Source organism: Anolis sagrei, chromosome X (assembly GCF_037176765.1).
Source record: "Anolis sagrei isolate rAnoSag1 chromosome X, rAnoSag1.mat, whole genome shotgun sequence".
NCBI lineage: Eukaryota > Metazoa > Chordata > Lepidosauria > Squamata > Dactyloidae > Anolis > Anolis sagrei.
The window spans coordinates 102,573,427-102,591,675 of NC_090034.1; the positions used below are offsets into that span (position 1 = coordinate 102,573,427).

Genomic DNA, 18,249 nt, shown 5'->3' on the forward strand with positions numbered 1-18,249 from the left:
CCTCTCTCAGAGGCTTCTTTCACAGACTAAGGCCTACCTCACACAGAGGTTTCTCTCACAGACTAAGGCCTACCTCACACTGAAGCTTCTCTCACAGACTTAGGCCTACCTCACACAGATATACTAACGACTACCTCACACAGTGAGGCCTTCTCTCACAGATTAAGGCCTATCTCACACAGACACTTCTCTCAAAGACTAATGCCTACCTCACATAGAGGCTTCTCTCACAGACTAAGGTCTACCTCATGCAGAAGCTTATCTCACAGACTAGGTCCTACCTCACACAGAGATTTCTCTCACAGACTAAGGCCTACCTCACACAGAGATTTCTCTCACAGACTTAGGCCTACCTCACACAGAGGCTTCTCTCACAGACCAAGGCCTACCTCTCACTGAGGCAAATTAACACAGAGGCCTACTAAGCTACAGGCATACCTGCTTATATGGAGCTGCAGCTTTTCCTGAGTCATTACACCCATTTAACCCTTTCAGTGGTTGACTCACATTTTTGTAATTAAAAATACCTAGTTAATTTGTAATATTTCTGACATGGATTGTGTCCTCCTGCTTGGAAGATGGTTGGATTGAGTTGCCCTTCCAGTTCTACGATTCTATACTTGGAAGTATATGTTGCATCTCCATGGTATGATGATGATGATGATGCTTATTTATGCAAATATGCAAACACTAAAACAGGATTTAACGTTAACAGTTATGTTGTTCGATCCCTGCAAAACAGGCGAATGGAGGGACGAAGTGGAGGCAGAAGAACAGGTCGATGGTTATTACCTGAAGGCCTTGGATGGCTTCCTGATGGTCCTGACTGAAGAAGGAGACATGATCTACCTTTCAGAGAATGTCAACAAACACCTGGGACTCAGCCAGGTAAGAGAAATGCAACTGGTGATGCATCTACATCAGGCGTGGGCAAAATTGGGCCCTCCAGGTGTTTTGGACTTTCACCGAAACTTCTCAAACCAGGCCTTCTCATACTCTGAGGCCTTCTCACAGACTAAGGCCGACCTCACACAGAGGCTTCTCTCACAAAGGTCTACTTCACACAGAGGTTTCTCTCACAGACTAAGACCTGCCTCTCACAGAGGCTTCTCTCACAGATTAAGTCCTTCCTAACACAGAGGCTTCTCTCATAGACTAAGATCTACCTCTCACAGAGGCTTCTCTCACAGATTAAGCCCTTCCTAACACAGAGGCTTCTCCCACAGACTAAGACCTACCTCTCACAGAGGCTTCTCTCATAGATTAAGTCCTTCCAAACACACAGGCTTCTCTCACAGACTAAGACCTACCTCTCACAGAGACTTCTCTCACAGACTAAGCCCTTCCTAACACAGAGGCTTCTCCCACAGACTAAGACCTACCTCTCACAGAGGCTTCTCTCTTAGATTAAGTCCTTCCTAACACAGAGACTTCTCTCACAGACTAAGACCTACCTCTCACAGAGGCTTCTCTCATAGATTAAGTCCTTCCTAACACACAGGCTTCTCTCACAGACTAAGACCTACCTCTCACAGAGGCTTCTCTCACAGATTAAGTCCTTCCTAACACACAGGCTTCTCTCACAGACTAAGACCTACCTCTCACAGAGGCTTCTCTCATAGATTAAGTCCTTCCTAACACACAGGCTTCTCTCACAGACTAAGACCTACCTCTCACAGAGGCTTCTCTCACAGATTAAGTCCTTCCTAACACACAGGCTTCTCTCACAGCCAGCAGGCTGTTAGGAATTGTGGGAGTTGAAGTCCAAAACACCTGGAGGGCCCAAGTTTACCCATGCCTGATCTACATTGCAGAATTAATGCAGTTTGACACCACTTTAAGTGCCATACCTCAATGCTGTGGCTTTAGTTTTATAAATGTGTAACTTTCTCTGTCAAAGAGTGATTGTGTCCTACCAAACTCCCATGGCATTGAGACGTGGTGGTTAAAGTGGTGTCAAACTGCATTAATTCTGCAATGTAGACGCATTAGTGTTCAGTTCAGATGGAATACTGTTCTAAATAGAAGTAAAAATAAATTTTTGATGCTTTTCTAACTCTGCTGAAGGAGGAAGTGAGCCGGAAAATCACATGGCGATGCTTTACGCATGTCTCCTGATGCCAAGATGAATGCAGGCTCTTATCTCTCGCTATCTGCAATGGGAAACAGTGGCCCTTTATGACGGAGTCTTCCTTCCTTGCAGAACTGGTTCATAGATCTTTTAAAACGGATTGGGCAATTTTTCAGACCAGAAACAAAGACCTCGTTTTGTGCCTGGATATATATTTTTTAATACGAAAACAACGTGCCTCTTTCAACCATCCCTTGCCCAGTTTGGAAAATAATAATTTTCCACCAAGAGCAGAATAATTTCTGAATGGATTATTGTGCTTCATTTCGAAATGCAATGGTATCTTTGGCTTAATTCATTCTTTATGATCGGTTTTGTTCATAACGAGGAAATCTTTCCGGTCAATCTGAACATTAGGAAGAATTTCCTGGCTGTGAGAGCTGTTCAGCAGTGGAACTCTCTGCCCCGGAGTGTGGTGGAGGCTCTTTCTTCGGAGGCTTTTAAACAGAGGCTGGATGGCCATCTGTTGGGGTGCTTTGAATGCGATTTTCCTGCTTCTTGGTAGAATGGGGTTGGACTGGATGACCCACAAGGTCACTGTTCAGCAGTGGAACTCTCTGCTCTAGAGTGTGGTGGAGCCTTTTAATCAGAGGCTGGATGGCCATCTCCCGGGGGTGCTTTGAACGTGATTTTCCTCCTTCTTGGCAGGGGGTTGGACTAGATGGCCCGCGAGGTCTCTTTCGATTCTATGATTCTATGAAAGAGAGAGAGGGAAGTAGGGAGGAAAGAGGGAAAGAAGGAAGGACTATTCTTTGTACCTTCTCTTCTCCCAGCTAAACACCCCCCCCCCCCCCCCCGGAGGAAAGGAGGAAGGAAAGAAGGAAGGATGAAAGGGTGGAACGGAAGGGAGGGAAAGGAAGGATGGAAGAAGGAAGAGAAAATGGAAGGCTAGGTGAAAGGGAATGGAAAGAAGGAACGGAGGAAAGAGAGAAGGAAGGAAAGACAAAAGGGAAAGAAGGAAGAAGAAAGGGGAAGTAGGAGGGGAAGAAGGAGGGAAAGAAGGAAGGACGAAAGGGTGGAAGGGAAGGAAGGAGAGAGGGAGGAAAGAGAGAAGAAAGGGGATACGAAAGGAAAGGAAGGAAAGAGAAAGAAAGAGAGGGATCTAGGGAGGAAAGAGAAAGAAGGAAGGACGAAAGGGTGGAAGGGAAGGAGAAAGAGGGAGGGAAGGGAAGGATGGAAGGAAGGAGGAAGGAAGGAAGGAAGAGAAGAATGGAAGGAAGGGTGGAAGGGAAGGGAAGGAGGGAGGAAAGAGGGAAAGAGGGAAGGACGAAAGGGTGGAAAGAAAGGAAGGAGGGAGAAAGGGGGGGGGAAGAGAAGGATGGAAGGAGAAAGGAAGGAAGAATGGAAGGAAGGGTGGAAGGGAAGGGAGGGAGAAAAGAGAAAAGGAAGGAAAGAAAGAAAAAGGAAAGGATGAAAGGAAGGAGAAAGAGAGAGGACGTAGGAAGGAAAGAGGGGGAAAAGGAAGGACGAAAGGGTGGAAGGGAAGGAAGGAGAGAGAGAGAAAAAGGGAGGGAAATGAAGGATGGAAGGAGGAAGGAAAGAGAAGGAAGGGTGGAAGAGAAGGGAGGGAAGGGAGAAAAGAGAAGGAAGGGAACACAAAAGGGCAGAAAGAAAGGAGAGAGGGGAAGGAGGGAGGAAAGAGGGAAGAGGGAAAGGGTGGAAAGGAAGGAGGGAGGGAGAAAGAAAGAGGGAAGGGAAGAATGGAAGAAGGAAGGAAGAGAAGAGAAGAATGGAAGGAAGGGTGGAAGGGGAGGGAGGAGAGAAGGAAGGAAAGACAAAAGGGAAGGAAGAAGAGAAGTAGGGAGGAAAGAGGGAAAGAAGGAAGGACGAAAGGGTGGAAGGGAAGGAAGGAGGGAGGGAGAAAGAGGAAGGGAAGAGAAGGATGGAAGGAGGAAGGAAAGAGAGAAGGAAAGGAAAGAAGAAAAAGGAGGAAGAGAAGGGTGGAAGGGAATGGAGTGAAGGAGCGAGGGAGGAAAGACAGAAGGAAGGAAAGACAAAAGGGAAGGCAGAAAGGATAAAGAAAGTGAGAAGGGGAAGGAGGGAGGAAAGAGGGAAGGAAGGAAGGATGAAAGATTGGAAGAGAGGGAAGGAGAGAAGGAGAAAGAGGGGGTAAGGGAAGGATGGAAGGAGGAAGGAAAGAAGAAAAGTAGGAAGAGAAGAATGGAAGGAAGGGTGGAAGGGAATGGGGGAAGGAGGGAGGGAGGAAAGAGAGAAGGAAGGAAAGACAAAAGTAAAGGAAGGAAGGAGAAAGAGAGAGTGGGAAGGAGGGAGGAAAGAGGGAAGGACAAAAGGGTGGAAGGGAAGGAAGGAGGGAGGTAAGGAAAGAAGGGAAGGATGGAAGGAGGAAGGAAAGAGAGAAGGAAGGAAGGATAGGATGGTGAGAGAGAGTAGGGCCTGAGAAAAGAGCCCAAGGAGCCACATCCAGTCCCCGGGCCTACATTTGCCCATACCTGGTGTAGATCATCCACTAAGGAGACCAAAGCTGTCTCAGTCCCATGACCTGGTCCATGGCGTCTTCAACGCAGGCTGAAACTGCATTAAATGCTCAGTGTAGACTCATATAATGCAGTTTCAAACTGCATTTTATGAGTCTACACTCACCATACAATGCATTTTCAAATGGCATTATATGGCAGCGTAGATGGAGCCGTTGAGTGGATCTACACTGCAGAATTAATGCACTTTGAGCCCACTTTAAACGCCATTGCTCAATTCTATGGAACCATGGGCATTGTAGAAGCCTTTAGCCTTCTCAGCAAACTAGAAATCCCAGGATTGCCAAGCATAGAGCCATGGCAGTTCGAATGGTGTCAAACTGCATTAACTTGACAGTGTAGATGAATCTTATCTTTCCTTTCCAAAAACACGTTCCTGCGGATGAGGAAAGCTGATCTTGAATGAATGTGTGTTATTTATACTTGAACACATTTATCAATATTATTATTATTATTATTATTATTATTATTATCATTTAATAAAATATTTAAATAATAATAATTAATATTATTATCATTTAATAATAATTAAATAGTATTTAATTATTATTGAACATATTTATCAATATTATTATCATCATTTAATAATAAAATATTTAAGTAATAATAATATTTAATAACAATTTAATAATATTTAATTATTATAGAACATATTTATCAATATTATTATCATCATTTAATAATAAAATATTTAAATAATAACAATTAATAATATTATTTAATTATTAAATAATATTTAATTATTATTGAACATATTTATCAATATTATTATCATCATCATTTAATAATAAAATATTTAAATAATAATGAACAATAATGTTATTATTTAATAATGATTAAATAATATTTAATTATTACAGAACATTTATCAATACTATTATTATCATCATTTAATAATAAAATATTTAAAAATAATTAATATTATTATCATTTAATAATAGTTAAATAATATTAAATTATTATTGAACATTTATCAATATTATTATCATTTAATAATAAAATATTTAAATAACAATTAATAATATTATTTAATAATAATTAATTAATAATTTATTATTATTGGACATATTTATCAATATTATTATTTAATAAATAAAATATAATAATAATAATAATAATAATAATTAAATAACATTTAATTATTGTAGAACATATTTATCAATATTATTATTATCATTTAATAATAAATATTTAAATAATAATAATTAAATAATATTTAATTATTATTGAACATATTTATCAATATTATTATATCATTTAATAATAAATATTTAAATAATAATAATTAATATTATTATTTAATAATAATTAAATAGTATTTAATTTTTATAGAACATATTTATCAATATTATTATTATCATCATTTAATAATAAAATATTAAAATAATAATGAATAATAATATGCTGTTTTTTCTCTCTTGAAGAAGCTCAAAGCAGTAATATCTCATAGAGAAATCTTGGCTGTTGCAAATGACAATTTTGGAAATACATCTTATATTTTTTTGGCACGGTCCTCTTTTATTTTCCAAGCAAAACATGCTCCTGCGAGTGACGAAAGCCGATCTCGAACAAACGTGTTTGATTTATTGCCGAAACGCACGTAGAAATCTTGGCAATTGGAAAGGACGATTTGAGATTTTTTTTTTAATGTACTGATTGCGAGAACCGTTTGCTGCAAGCCGTCAGCATCTATTTAAAACCTCAAGAAAAAAAAAAAGCAACCAAGAGTTGATGGCGCAAAAGAGAGAAATATCTCCTATGCGGGGAGGTCACAAACCTGCAGGAAAAAACTGCCCTGTCTCCCAATTTCTTAATGGCAATACGTGGGAAGCTAGGGAACACAGGGAGGGGCGAGGGTGGCTCCTGATTGGCTGGCTCCAAGGAGTCCTAGCCAATCGGATCTCTCCGAGCAGAATCCCCGTTTATTTTCAGGGCACGTGTTGCAGCATCTGGTGTTGTGCTCGTCCAGGGCTTATGCGCTGCCTCCAGCCTACGCTTTTGGATATTTCTGATCCCCCTTTTTTTCCCCCTCCTCGTCTTTTCTTTCTTCCTTTTTCTCCGCTAGCTGGAGCTCATTGGCCACAGCGTCTTTGACTTCATTCATCCCTGCGATCAGGAGGAGCTGCAAGACGTATTAAGCCCCCGGCAAGGTGGGAAGGCGTTCTGCGTCCTTTTCTTGGATCCTCGTAGATTGCAGAGCAGTTTCTAATTGTACAGTGTCAGTCTTTGCAATTAGCCTTTGCCTTGATAAAAAAATAAATAAAAGTAAATAAAATACATAAACAAAACAGCACAGGCCAAGGCCACTTAAAAATAACCTAAATAAAGTAAATAAAATACATAAACAAAGCAGCACAGTGCAAGGCCACTGTAAAATAATGTAAATAAAGTAAATAAAATACATAAACAAGACAGCCAAGACCACTATACGTGCCTATATTAAGAAGAAATTGCAAATAATTTTTCCCTGGATTTGCAATAGTAGGAAGGAGTCATGCAAGGTGAACACAAAGGAAGGATAATAATAATAATCTATATATATAAAAATGTAGAAGTAAATAAAATACATAAACAAAACAGCCAAGACCACTATACGTGCCTATATTAAGAAGAAATTGCAAATAATTTTTCCCTGGGTTTGCAATAGTAGGAAGAAGTCATGCAAAGTGAACACAAAGGAAGGATAATAATAATAATAATAATAATAATAATAATAATAATAATAATACAGCACAGGGCAAGGCTACTGTAAAATAACGTAAATAAAGTAAATAAAATACATAAACAAAACGGCCAAGACCACTATACGTGCCTATATTAAGAAGAAATTGCAAATAGTTTTTCCCTGGGTTTGCAATAGTAGGAAGAAGTCATGCAAGGTGAACGCAAATGATGGATGATAATAATAATAATAATAATAATAATAACAACAGCACAGGCCAAGGCCACGGTAAAATAATGTAAATAAAATAAATAAAATACATAAACAAAACAGCCAAGACCACTATACATGCCTATATTAAGAAGAATTTGCAAATATTTTTTCACTAAGTTTGCAATAGTATTGAAGAAGTCATGCAAGGTGAACACAAAGGAAGGATGATAATAATAATAATAATAATAATAATAATAATAACAACAACAATAGCACAGGCCAAGGCCACTGTAAAATAATGTAAATAAAGTAAATAAAGTACATAAACAAGACAGCACAGGTCAAGGCCACTGTAAAATAATGTAAATAAAGTAAATAAAATACATAAACAAGACAGCCAATACCATTATATGTGCCTAAATTAAGAAGAAATTGCAAATAATTTTTCCCTAGGTTTGCAATAGCAGGAAGAAGTCATGCAAAGTGAACACAAATGAAGGATAATAATAATAATAATAATAATAATGTAAAATAATGTAAATAAAGTAAATAAAATACATAAACAAGACAGCCAAGACCATTATACGTGCCTATATTAAGAAGAAATTGCAAATAATTTTTCCCTGGGTTTGCAATAGCAGGAAGAAGTCATGCAAGGTGAACACAAATGTTCACCTTGCTGTTTATTCTATTGAATCAATAATATAGATCAGGCATGGGCAAACTTTGGCCCTCCAGGTGTTTTGGACTCCAACTTCCACAATTCTTAACATAAACATGAACATGAACATCATCCCCATTCCCATCATGGAAATCAACGTGAACATGAACATCATCCCCATTCCCATCATGGAAATGAACATCAACATGAACATCATCCCCATTCCCATCATGGAAATGAACATCAACATGAACATCATCCCCATCCCCATCATGAAAATCAACATCAACATGAACATCATCCCCATTCCCATCATGGAAATCAACATGAACATCATCCCCATTCCCATCATGGAAATCAACATCAACATGAACATCATCCCCATTCCCATCATGGAAATCAACATGAATATGAACATCATCCCCATTCCCATTATGGAAATCAACATGAACATCATCCCCATTCCCATCATGGAAATCAACATCAACATGAACATCATCCCCATTCCCATCATGGAAATGAACGAGACCATCATCCCCATTCCCATCATGGAAAATTAACATGAACATCATCCACATTCCCATCATGGAAATCAATGAGACCATCATCCCCATTCCCATCATGGAAAATCAACATGAACATCATCCACATTCCCATCATGGAAATCAACGAGACCATCATCCCCATTCCCATCATGGAAAATCAACATGAACATCATCCACATTTCCATCAAGGAAATCAACATGAACATGAACATCACCCCATTCCTATCATGGAAATCAACATGATCATGAACATCATCCCCATTCCCATCATGGAAATCAACATGAACATGAACATCATCCCCATTCCCATCATGGAAATCAACATGAACATCATCCCCATTCCCATCATGGAAATCAACGAGACCATCATCCCCATTCCCATGGAAATCAACATGATCATGAGACACAATCACAGGCTAAACAGGCTGACATACAACAATCTGGCCATAGAGTGTCCCCAGCTTCAGGACCACAAATGATGTTGGGTTGCAATTCCCATTATCCCCAGTCCACATAATCAGAAGCGGACTGGGGATAATGTATCCCCAGTATCCATGGATTCTCTCTCCATAGATTCAGTGGCTCTTTGAAGGCAAACCTACGGCTGATGTGGCCATTGGTGGAAATGAGTTTGGCATCCCCAAGTATGAACTAATGATAACGAATGCATGTTTGATCCTTCCAGGTTTCTCTAAGAAGAAAGAAGTCAAGACGGAGCGCAGTTTTTCGGTGCGCATGAAGAGCACTCTCACCACCAGAGGGCGCACTGTCAACCTCAAGTCTGCCACCTGGAAAGTGAGTCTACACTGCGGAATTATTGCAGTTCAGCACCGGTTTAACTACCCTGGCTATGGAATCCTGGGACTTGTACTTTGATGCGGCTCCAGCACTCTTCGGCAGAGAAGACTCAAGACTTTGTAAAACTACAACTCCATGATTCCATAGCCTTGGGCCATCGTAGATCAAGTCGTATCAAACTGCATTAATGTAATAGTACAGACGCACCTTTTTTGGTTGTGGGAGAAAAGTGATATTTCTCAGTTTAGCTTAAAAGAGGCAAGGGAAGAAGCCTCCATGTACAGCTTCCATTCGTTGCTTGCTCGCGTCTCCTTTTTCTTGTCTATCTTCATAGGTGTTGCATTGCGCCGGGCACATGCGGACTTATGCGCCCCCCAAGCCTGCGGCTGGGAAGGAGACGGAGGGTGGGTTTACAGAGCCCCCTTTGCGGTGTCTGGTGCTGATCTGTGAGGCCATCCCGCACCCGGCCAACATTGAGACCCCGCTGGACAGTGGCACCTTCCTCAGCCGCCATACGATGGACATGAAGTTTACCTACTGCGACGACAGGTTGGCGGAGGGCAACTATTTATTTTTCAATTCCGTTTTAGAGTCTTAGTAGACCCCAAGCTGAACATTATGTGTTAGGGATTCCTAATCTTCAGATGAGGAAGGGGAGCAGGGAAGTGCTCAGGAATTGGAGGGAGAAGAAGCATCAGACGATGAGGGTTTGAAAGTGACCACATTTCTAAAGAGACAGAACACAGACGGCGGTCAGCTAGGATAGCTGCTAAAAACGCTGAGCTAATTGGGAGACACCCTAGCACCTCCTGCGTGGGGAATTCAGGGCTTTAAATCAGTAGTAGAAGGAGAAGCATCAGACGATGAGGGTTTGAAAGTACCCACATTTCTAAAGAGACAGAACACAGACAGCGGTCAGCTAGGATAGCTGCTAAAAACGCTGAGCTAATTGGGAGACACCCTAGCACCACCTGCATGGGGAATTCAGGGCTTTAAATCAGTAGTAGAAGCAGAAGCATCAGACGATGAGGGTTTGAATGTACCCACATTTCTAAAGAGACAGAACACAAATGGCGGTCAGCTAGGATAGCTGCTAAAAACGCTGAGCTAATTGGGAAACGCCCTAGCACCTCCTGCGTGGGGAATTCAGGGCTTTAAATCAGTAGTAGAAGCAGAAGCATCAGATAATGAGGATTTGAAAGTGCCCACATTTCTAAAGAGACAGAACACAGACGGCGGTCAGCTAGGATAGCTGCTAAAAACGCTGTGCTAATTGGGAGACACCCTAGCACCTCCTGCGTGGGGAATTAAGGGCTATAAATCAGTAGTAGAAGCAGTCAGCTTTAGCTGGTAACAACGACCCTGATTCTGCGGTTTTCACTTCAACAGAATCTGTTGGAAGTGCTCAGGAATTGGAGGGAGAAGAAGCATCAGATGATGAGGGTTTGAAAGTGCCCACATTTCTAAAGAGACAGAACACAGACAGCGGTCAGCTAGATTAGCTGCTACAAACGCTGAGCTAATTGGGAGACTCCCTAGCACCTCCTGCATGGGGAATTCAGGGCTATAAATCAGTAGTAGAAGCAGTCAGCTTTAACTGGTGACAACGACCCTTATTCTGCGGTTTTCACTCCAACGGAATCTGTTGGAAGTGCTCAGGAATTGGAGGGAGAAGAAGCATCAGACGATGAGGGTTTGAAAGTGCCCACTTTTCTAAAGCGACAGAACACAGACGGCGGTCAGCTAGGATAGCTGCTAAAAACACTGAGCTAATTGGGAGACACCCTAGCACCTCCTGCGTGGGGAATTCAGGGCTATAAATCAGTAGTAGAAGCAGTGAGCTTTAGCTGGTAACAGCGACCCTGATACTTCTGTTTTCACTCCAACGGAATCTGTTGAACTACAACTCCCAAACTCAAGGTCAATGGCCACCAAACTCTTCCAGTATATTCTGTTCATCATGGGGGTTCTGTGTGGGAAATTTGGCCCAATTCTATCATTGGTGGGGTTCAGAATGCTCCCTAATTGTAGGTGAACTATAAATCCCAGCAACTACATCTCCCATATGTCAAGCTCTATTTTCCCCAAACTTCACCAGTGTTCACAATTGGGCATATTGAGTACTCGTGCCAAGTTTGGTCCAGATCCATCATTGTTTGAGTCCAAAGAGATCTCTGGACGTAGCTGAACTACATCTCCAAAACTCAAGGTCAATGCGCACCAAATGCTTCTAGTATTGGTCAAGGGAGTTCTGTGTGCCAAGTTTGGTTCAATTCCATCGTTGGTAGAACTCAGAATGCTCTTTTGATTGTGAGTTAACTATAAATCCCAGAAACTACAACTCCCAAATGACAAAATCAATCCCCCTCCAATCCCATCAGTATTCCGATTTGGGTGTATTGGGAATTTGTGCCCAAAATTTGGTGAAGTGAGCCCAATTCTATCGGTTGAGTTCAGAATGTTCTTTGATTGTTGGTGGACTATAAATCCCAGCAACTACAACTCCCAGATGTCAAGTTCTGTTTTCCCCAAACTTCACCAGTGTTCACAATTGGGCATATTGAGTACTCGTGCCAAGTTTGGTCCAGATCCATCATTGTTTGAATCCTCACTGTGCTTTCTGGATGTAGGTGAACTACAACTCCCAAACTCAAGGTCAATGCCCACCAAACTCTTCCAGTATTGGTCAAGGGAGTTCTGTGTGCCAAGTTTGGTTCAATTCCATCATTGGTAGAACTCAGAATGCTCTTTTGATTGTGAGTTAACTATAAATCCCAGAAACTACAACTCCCAAATGACAAAAACCCCACCAAATTTGAGTATGTGTGCCAAATTTGGTCCAATGAATGAAAATACATCCTGCATATTGAATATTTACATTCACAATTCACAACAGTAGCAAAATTACAGTTGCGAAGGAGGAATGAACATAATGTTATGGTTGGGGGTCACCACAACATGAGGAACTGTATTAAGGGGCCGCAGCATTGGGAAGGTCGAGAAACACTGTTCTAGAAGCATTCTCTCCTGATGTTTCGCCTCCATCTATGGCAGGCATCCTCAGAGGTTGTGAGGTCTGATAAGGTTAGAGGACATGGATAAAGAGGTGTTTGGGGAGTTGAGACAAGTGTCACAAAGGCCGCCCTGGGGTCAGATGTGTGGTTGTGCCTTGCTCTAAATGTATATTCGGGCTAAAATAACAGCCTCACCCAGGACAGATGTGTATCATCGTCTCCTCTCTGGGTGTCTCTCCTTCTCTGGGCAGGATTGCCGAAGTGGCCGGCTACACCCCTGAAGACCTGCTGGGCTGCTCCATGTACGAATACATCCACGCCCTGGATTCGGATGCCGTCAGCAAGAGCATCAACACCCGTACGTCATGCTTATAAATAAAATGTGAACTTTCCCCAGGTGCATCTACAGCTCTGCATCTTTCACTCTTTCCCTATATCTGGCCTTCCAAGGGTTTTGGACTTCAACTCCCAGGATTCCTAGTCATTGACCCAAGCAAGCTGAGGCTTCTGGGAGATCCAAAAATATATACAATATAATATATAGAAATAAGAAAATTCTAATATAATAATCTATATAAACACAAATATAATGTTCGTTTGTGGGATTAACATAACTCAAAAACCACCAAAATTTGGACACAAGACACCTATTAGGCCAACGAGTGACCATCACCCCTAAAAACACGCAAAAAACCACCAGAATGGACTTTAAAACCCTCCCGAAATAAACCAAATATACATATACATTTGTATACATATACACAAGCACATATACAGACAGACACACACATATATATATATACACAAGCACACACAAATATGCACATATACACACCTACATATACACCTACACACATATACACATACATACACACATATATGCATATACACAAGCACACACATATATACATATATAAACACAGAAATATACATATACGCATGCACACATACATACAGACACACATATACGCAAGCACACACAAATATACACACCTACATATACACCTACACACATATACACATGCATACACACATATATGCATATACATAAGCACACACATATACACAATATACATATACACATATAAACACAGAAATATACATATACGCATGCACACATACATACAGACACACATATATACGCAAGCACACACAAAAATCTACACATATGCACACCTACTTCTACACACATATATACACACATATATGGATATACACAAGCTCACACATATACACAATATACATATACACATATAAACACAGAAATATACATATATGCATGCACACATACATACAGACACACATATATACACAAGCACACACAAATATACACATACAGTATACACACATACATATACACCTACACACATATATACACACATATATGGATATACACAAGCACATACATATATACACAATATACATATACACATATAAACACAAATATACAAATCTATACACATGTATACACACACATATATATACGCTAACACACATCTATACACATATACACAAATATATATACATATATACACACACAAAACACATATTTGCAGACTGGGCCACAACAACGCATGGCAGGGGACGGCTAGTACTAATATATATAATATTAATAATTTTGTAATATTAGACATGGTTATGTCCAGTCCGAATCTTGGTTATCCGGAATAAAGTCAGAAAAAAATATTTTTTTAAGCGATTTCGAAGTTTTTAAGAAAACTGGAAGTTCCTTTGCCCTTCCAAAGCTTTTTCGCCATTTTTGTTACGACTCATGAAGTGAGTCGGAAATGATTCAGCTTTTCCCTGCTTCTGGTCCCTGGCCTCAGTTCAAGCCAGAGAAACCAGTTTAAAAGCCAGATAAGCGAGTTATAAACCAGAGAAGCATGAATTTGCTCTGCTTCTGTCTCAAGCCAGAGAAGCCAGCCAGTTTTAAAGCCAGAGAAGTGAGTTATAAACCAGAGAAGTATGAGTTTGCTCTGCTTCTGTCTCAAGCCAGAGAAGCCAACCAGAGAAGCGAGTTATAAACCAGAGAAGTATGAATTTGCTCTGCTTCTGTCTCAAGCCAGAGAAGCAACCAGAGAAGCGAATTATAAACCAGAGAAGTATGAGTTTGCTCTGCTTCTGTCTCAAGCCAGAGAAGCCAACCAGAGAAGCGAATTATAAACCAGAGAAGTATGAGTTTGCTCTGCTTCCGTCTCAAGCCAGAAAAACCAGCCAGTTTTAAAGCCAGAGAAGCGAGTTATAAACCAGAGAAGCATGAATCTGCTCTGCTTCTGTCTCAAGCCAGAGAAGCCAGCCAGAGAAGCAAATTATAAACCAGAGAAGCATGAATCTGCTCTGCTTCTGTCTCAAGCCAGAGAAGCCAGCCAGTTTTAAAGCCAGAGAAGCAAGTTATAAACCAGAGAAGCATGAATTTGCTCTGCTTCTGTCTCAAGCCAGAGAAGCCAGCCAGTTTTAAAGCCAGAGAAGCGAGTTATAAACCAGAGAAGCATACATTTGTTCTGCTTCTGTCTCAAGGCAGAGAAGCCAGCCAGGTTTAAAGCCAGAGAAGCGAGTTATAAACCAGAGAAGCATGAATTTGCTCTGCTTCTGTCTCAAGCCAGAGAAGCCAGCCAGGTTTAAAAGCCAGAGAAGCGAGTTATACACCAGAGAAGCATAAATTTGTTCTGCTTCTGTCTCAAGCCAGAGAAGCCAGCCAGGTTTAAAGCCAGAGAAGCGAGTTATAAACCAGAGAAGCATGAATTTGCTCTGCTTCTGTCTCAAGCCAGAGAAGCCAGCCAGGTTTAAAGCCAGAGAAGCGAGTTATAAACCAGAGAAGTATGAATTTGCTCTGCTTCTGTCTCAAGCCAGAGAAACCAGCCAGTTTTAAAGCCAGAGAAGCGAGTTATAAACCAGAGAAGTATGAATTTGCTCTGCTTCTGCCTCAATCCAGAGAAGCCAGCCAGTTTTAAAGCCAGAGAAGCGAGTTATAAACCAGAGAAGCATGAATCTGCTCTGCTTCTGTCTCAAGCCAGAGAAGCCAGCCAGAGAAGCGAATTATAAACCAGAGAAGCATGAATTTGCTTTGCTTCTGTCTCAAGCCAGAGAAGCCAGCCAGTTTTAAAGCCAGAGAAGCGAGTTATAAACCAGAGAAGCATGAATCTGCTCTGCTTCTGTCTCAAGCCAGAGAAGCCAGCCAGAGAAGCAAATTATAAACCAGAGAAGCATGAATCTGCTCTGCTTCTGTCTCAAGCCAGAGAAGCCAGCCAGTTTTAAAGCCAGAGAAGCGAGTTATAAACCAGAGACGCATGAATTTGCTCTGCTTTTGTCTCAAGCCAGAGAAGCCAGCCAGGTTTAAAGCCAGGGAAGCAAGTTATAAACCAGAGAAGCATGAATTTGTTCTGCTTCTGTCTCAAGCCAGAGAAGCCAGCCAGGTTTAAAGCCAGAGAAGCGAGTTATAAACCAGAGAAGCATGAATTTGTTCTGCTTCTGTCTTAAGCCAGAGAAGCCAGCCAGGTTTAAAGCCAGAGAAGCGAGTTATAAACCAGAGAAGCATGAATTTGTTCTGCTTCTGTCTTAAGCCAGAGAAGCCAGCCAGGTTTAAAGCCAGAGAAATGAGTTATAAACCAGAGAAGCATGAATTTGTTCTGCTTCTGTCTTAAGCCAGAGAAGCCAGCCAGTTTTAAAGCCAGAGAAGCGAGTTATAAACCAGAGAAGCACGAATTTGTACTGCTTCTGTCTCAAGCCAGAGAAACCAGCCAGTTTTAAAGCCAGAGAAGCGAGTTATAAACCAGAGAAACATGAATTTGCTCTACTTCTGTCTCAAGCCAGAGAAACCAGCCAGTTTTAAAGCCAGAGAAGCGAGTTCTAAACCAGAGAAGCATGAATTTGCTCTGCTACTGTCTCAAGCCAGAGAAGCCAGCCAGTTTTAAAGCCAGAGAAGCGAGTTATAAGGCAGAGAAGCATGAATTTGCTCTGCTTCTGTCTCAAGCCAGAGAAGCCAGTTTTAAACCGGAGAAGGAAGGAATTTCCTCCGCTTGCTTTTCCCCGCTCCTGGAGTAAAACAACCACTTTCAAAGTAAAGACCACGCAATGAAACAGGAAATAGCACTTACAAACTATTAACGAAAGGATTCAGAAGTCTCGAAAGTTTCGAAAAGTTTTGAACTTTTTTTGGTGAAAATCGGAACTGATTTTAGAATTGAACCACCGGCGCACCCTACATCCAAAACGGGTTTTGAACCATTTTTAAAATTAAACAAGCCTATAATATAATATATGGGCGCTCTGGTGGCGCAGCAGGTTAAACCACTTGGCTGCTGAACTTGCTGACTGGAAGGTTGGCGGTTTGAATTGGGGGAGTGGGGTGAGCTCCGGCTGTTAGCTCCAGCTTCTGCCAACCTAGCAGTTCAAAAACATGCAAATGTGAGATCAGTAGGTACCGCTTCTGCGGGAAGGTAATGGCGCTCCATGCAGTCATGCTGGGCGCATGACCTTGGCTGCGTTTGCGGACAATTCTCGCTCTTTGGCTTAGAAATGGAGATGAGCACCACACCCCTGAATCAGACACAACTAGACTTACTGTCAAGGGAAATCTTTACCTGTACTTTAATATAATATATATACTTCAAGTTATGATATAATACAATATATTATATAATACTAATAGTATAATATACGGGTGGTATATGTTATGTGTTGGAAGTCCAACACACCCACAGGGCCAAAGTTGGCCCATGCGTGTTGTATAGCAAGGCAAGTTCTGGGAAATACTGGAGGGGGACGAAGTTGCGAGACGGCGAGCGAATCCCGTTCGGCCGTTCAGGTCTCCTCCCGTCCACCGGCTCATCCGCCTGTCTGTCTGTTCTAGACTGTCTGTCTTTCCCTCCCTATTGCTAGTGCTGAGCAAAGGGCAGGCCGTGACGGGGCAATACCGCTTCCTGGCCAGGAAGGGTGGCTACCTCTGGACTCAGACCCAGGCCACCGTCATCTCCAGCAGCAAGAACTCCCAGCCGGAGAGCATCGTCTGCGTCCACTACATTCTCAGGTAAGGAGGCAGCTGTAGTAAACCCAGATATTTACAGGCTTCAGGCTGATTGCACTTTATGGCTTGTCTATTTGGCATCTCTATGCCCTCGATGTTGATGATGATGGTTGTTATTGTTGTTGTATTGTCAAAGGCTTTCATGGCCGGAATCACTGGGTTGTTGTTGGTTTTTTTGGGCTATATGGCCATGTTCTAGAGGCGTTCTCTCCTGACGTTTCGCCTGCATCTATGGCAAGCATCCTCAGAGGTAGTGAGGTCTGTTGGAATTAGGAAAGTTGGGTTTATATATCTGTGGAATGACCAGGGTGGGACAAAGGACTCTTGTCTGCTGGAGCTAGGGGTGAATGTTTCAACTGACCACCTAGATTAGCATTTGATGGCCTGGCAGTGCCTGGGGCAATCTTTTGTTGAGAGGTGATTAGATGTTCTTGATGAAAATGAACAAAATCTGGCTACCAGTATTAAATATTCTAAAATTACAACAGCAAAACAACAGAGAGGAAACAATCAAGGAAGGTTGAGAACCACTGCTCTAGAACATGGCCATATAACACACAAAAAACCTACAACAACCCAGTGATTCCGGCCATGAAAGCCTTCAACAATACATGCAAATATTTTGTTTTCATGGGAGGGACATCCTGCTATTGCACATATAGGTTTTCAATAAATATCTTGTTGTATCACAACCAATTCCACATAGT

At 41.5% G+C, this 18,249-nt stretch overlaps 1 protein-coding gene across 1 annotated transcript in view; it reads left to right on the forward strand.

The window, feature by feature from the left end:
* Positions 1 to 18,249, forward strand: part of LOC137094967 (hypoxia-inducible factor 3-alpha-like) — a 92,047-nt gene that overhangs the window by 54,527 nt on the left and 19,271 nt on the right. The window contains exons 3-8 of the mRNA XM_067461032.1: positions 743 to 888; positions 6,692 to 6,776; positions 9,393 to 9,502; positions 9,840 to 10,054; positions 12,771 to 12,877; positions 17,398 to 17,545. Of these exons, the coding sequence (XP_067317133.1) occupies positions 743 to 888; positions 6,692 to 6,776; positions 9,393 to 9,502; positions 9,840 to 10,054; positions 12,771 to 12,877; positions 17,398 to 17,545 (811 nt within the window). The remainder of the gene's footprint in view (positions 1 to 742; positions 889 to 6,691; positions 6,777 to 9,392; positions 9,503 to 9,839; positions 10,055 to 12,770; positions 12,878 to 17,397; positions 17,546 to 18,249) is intronic.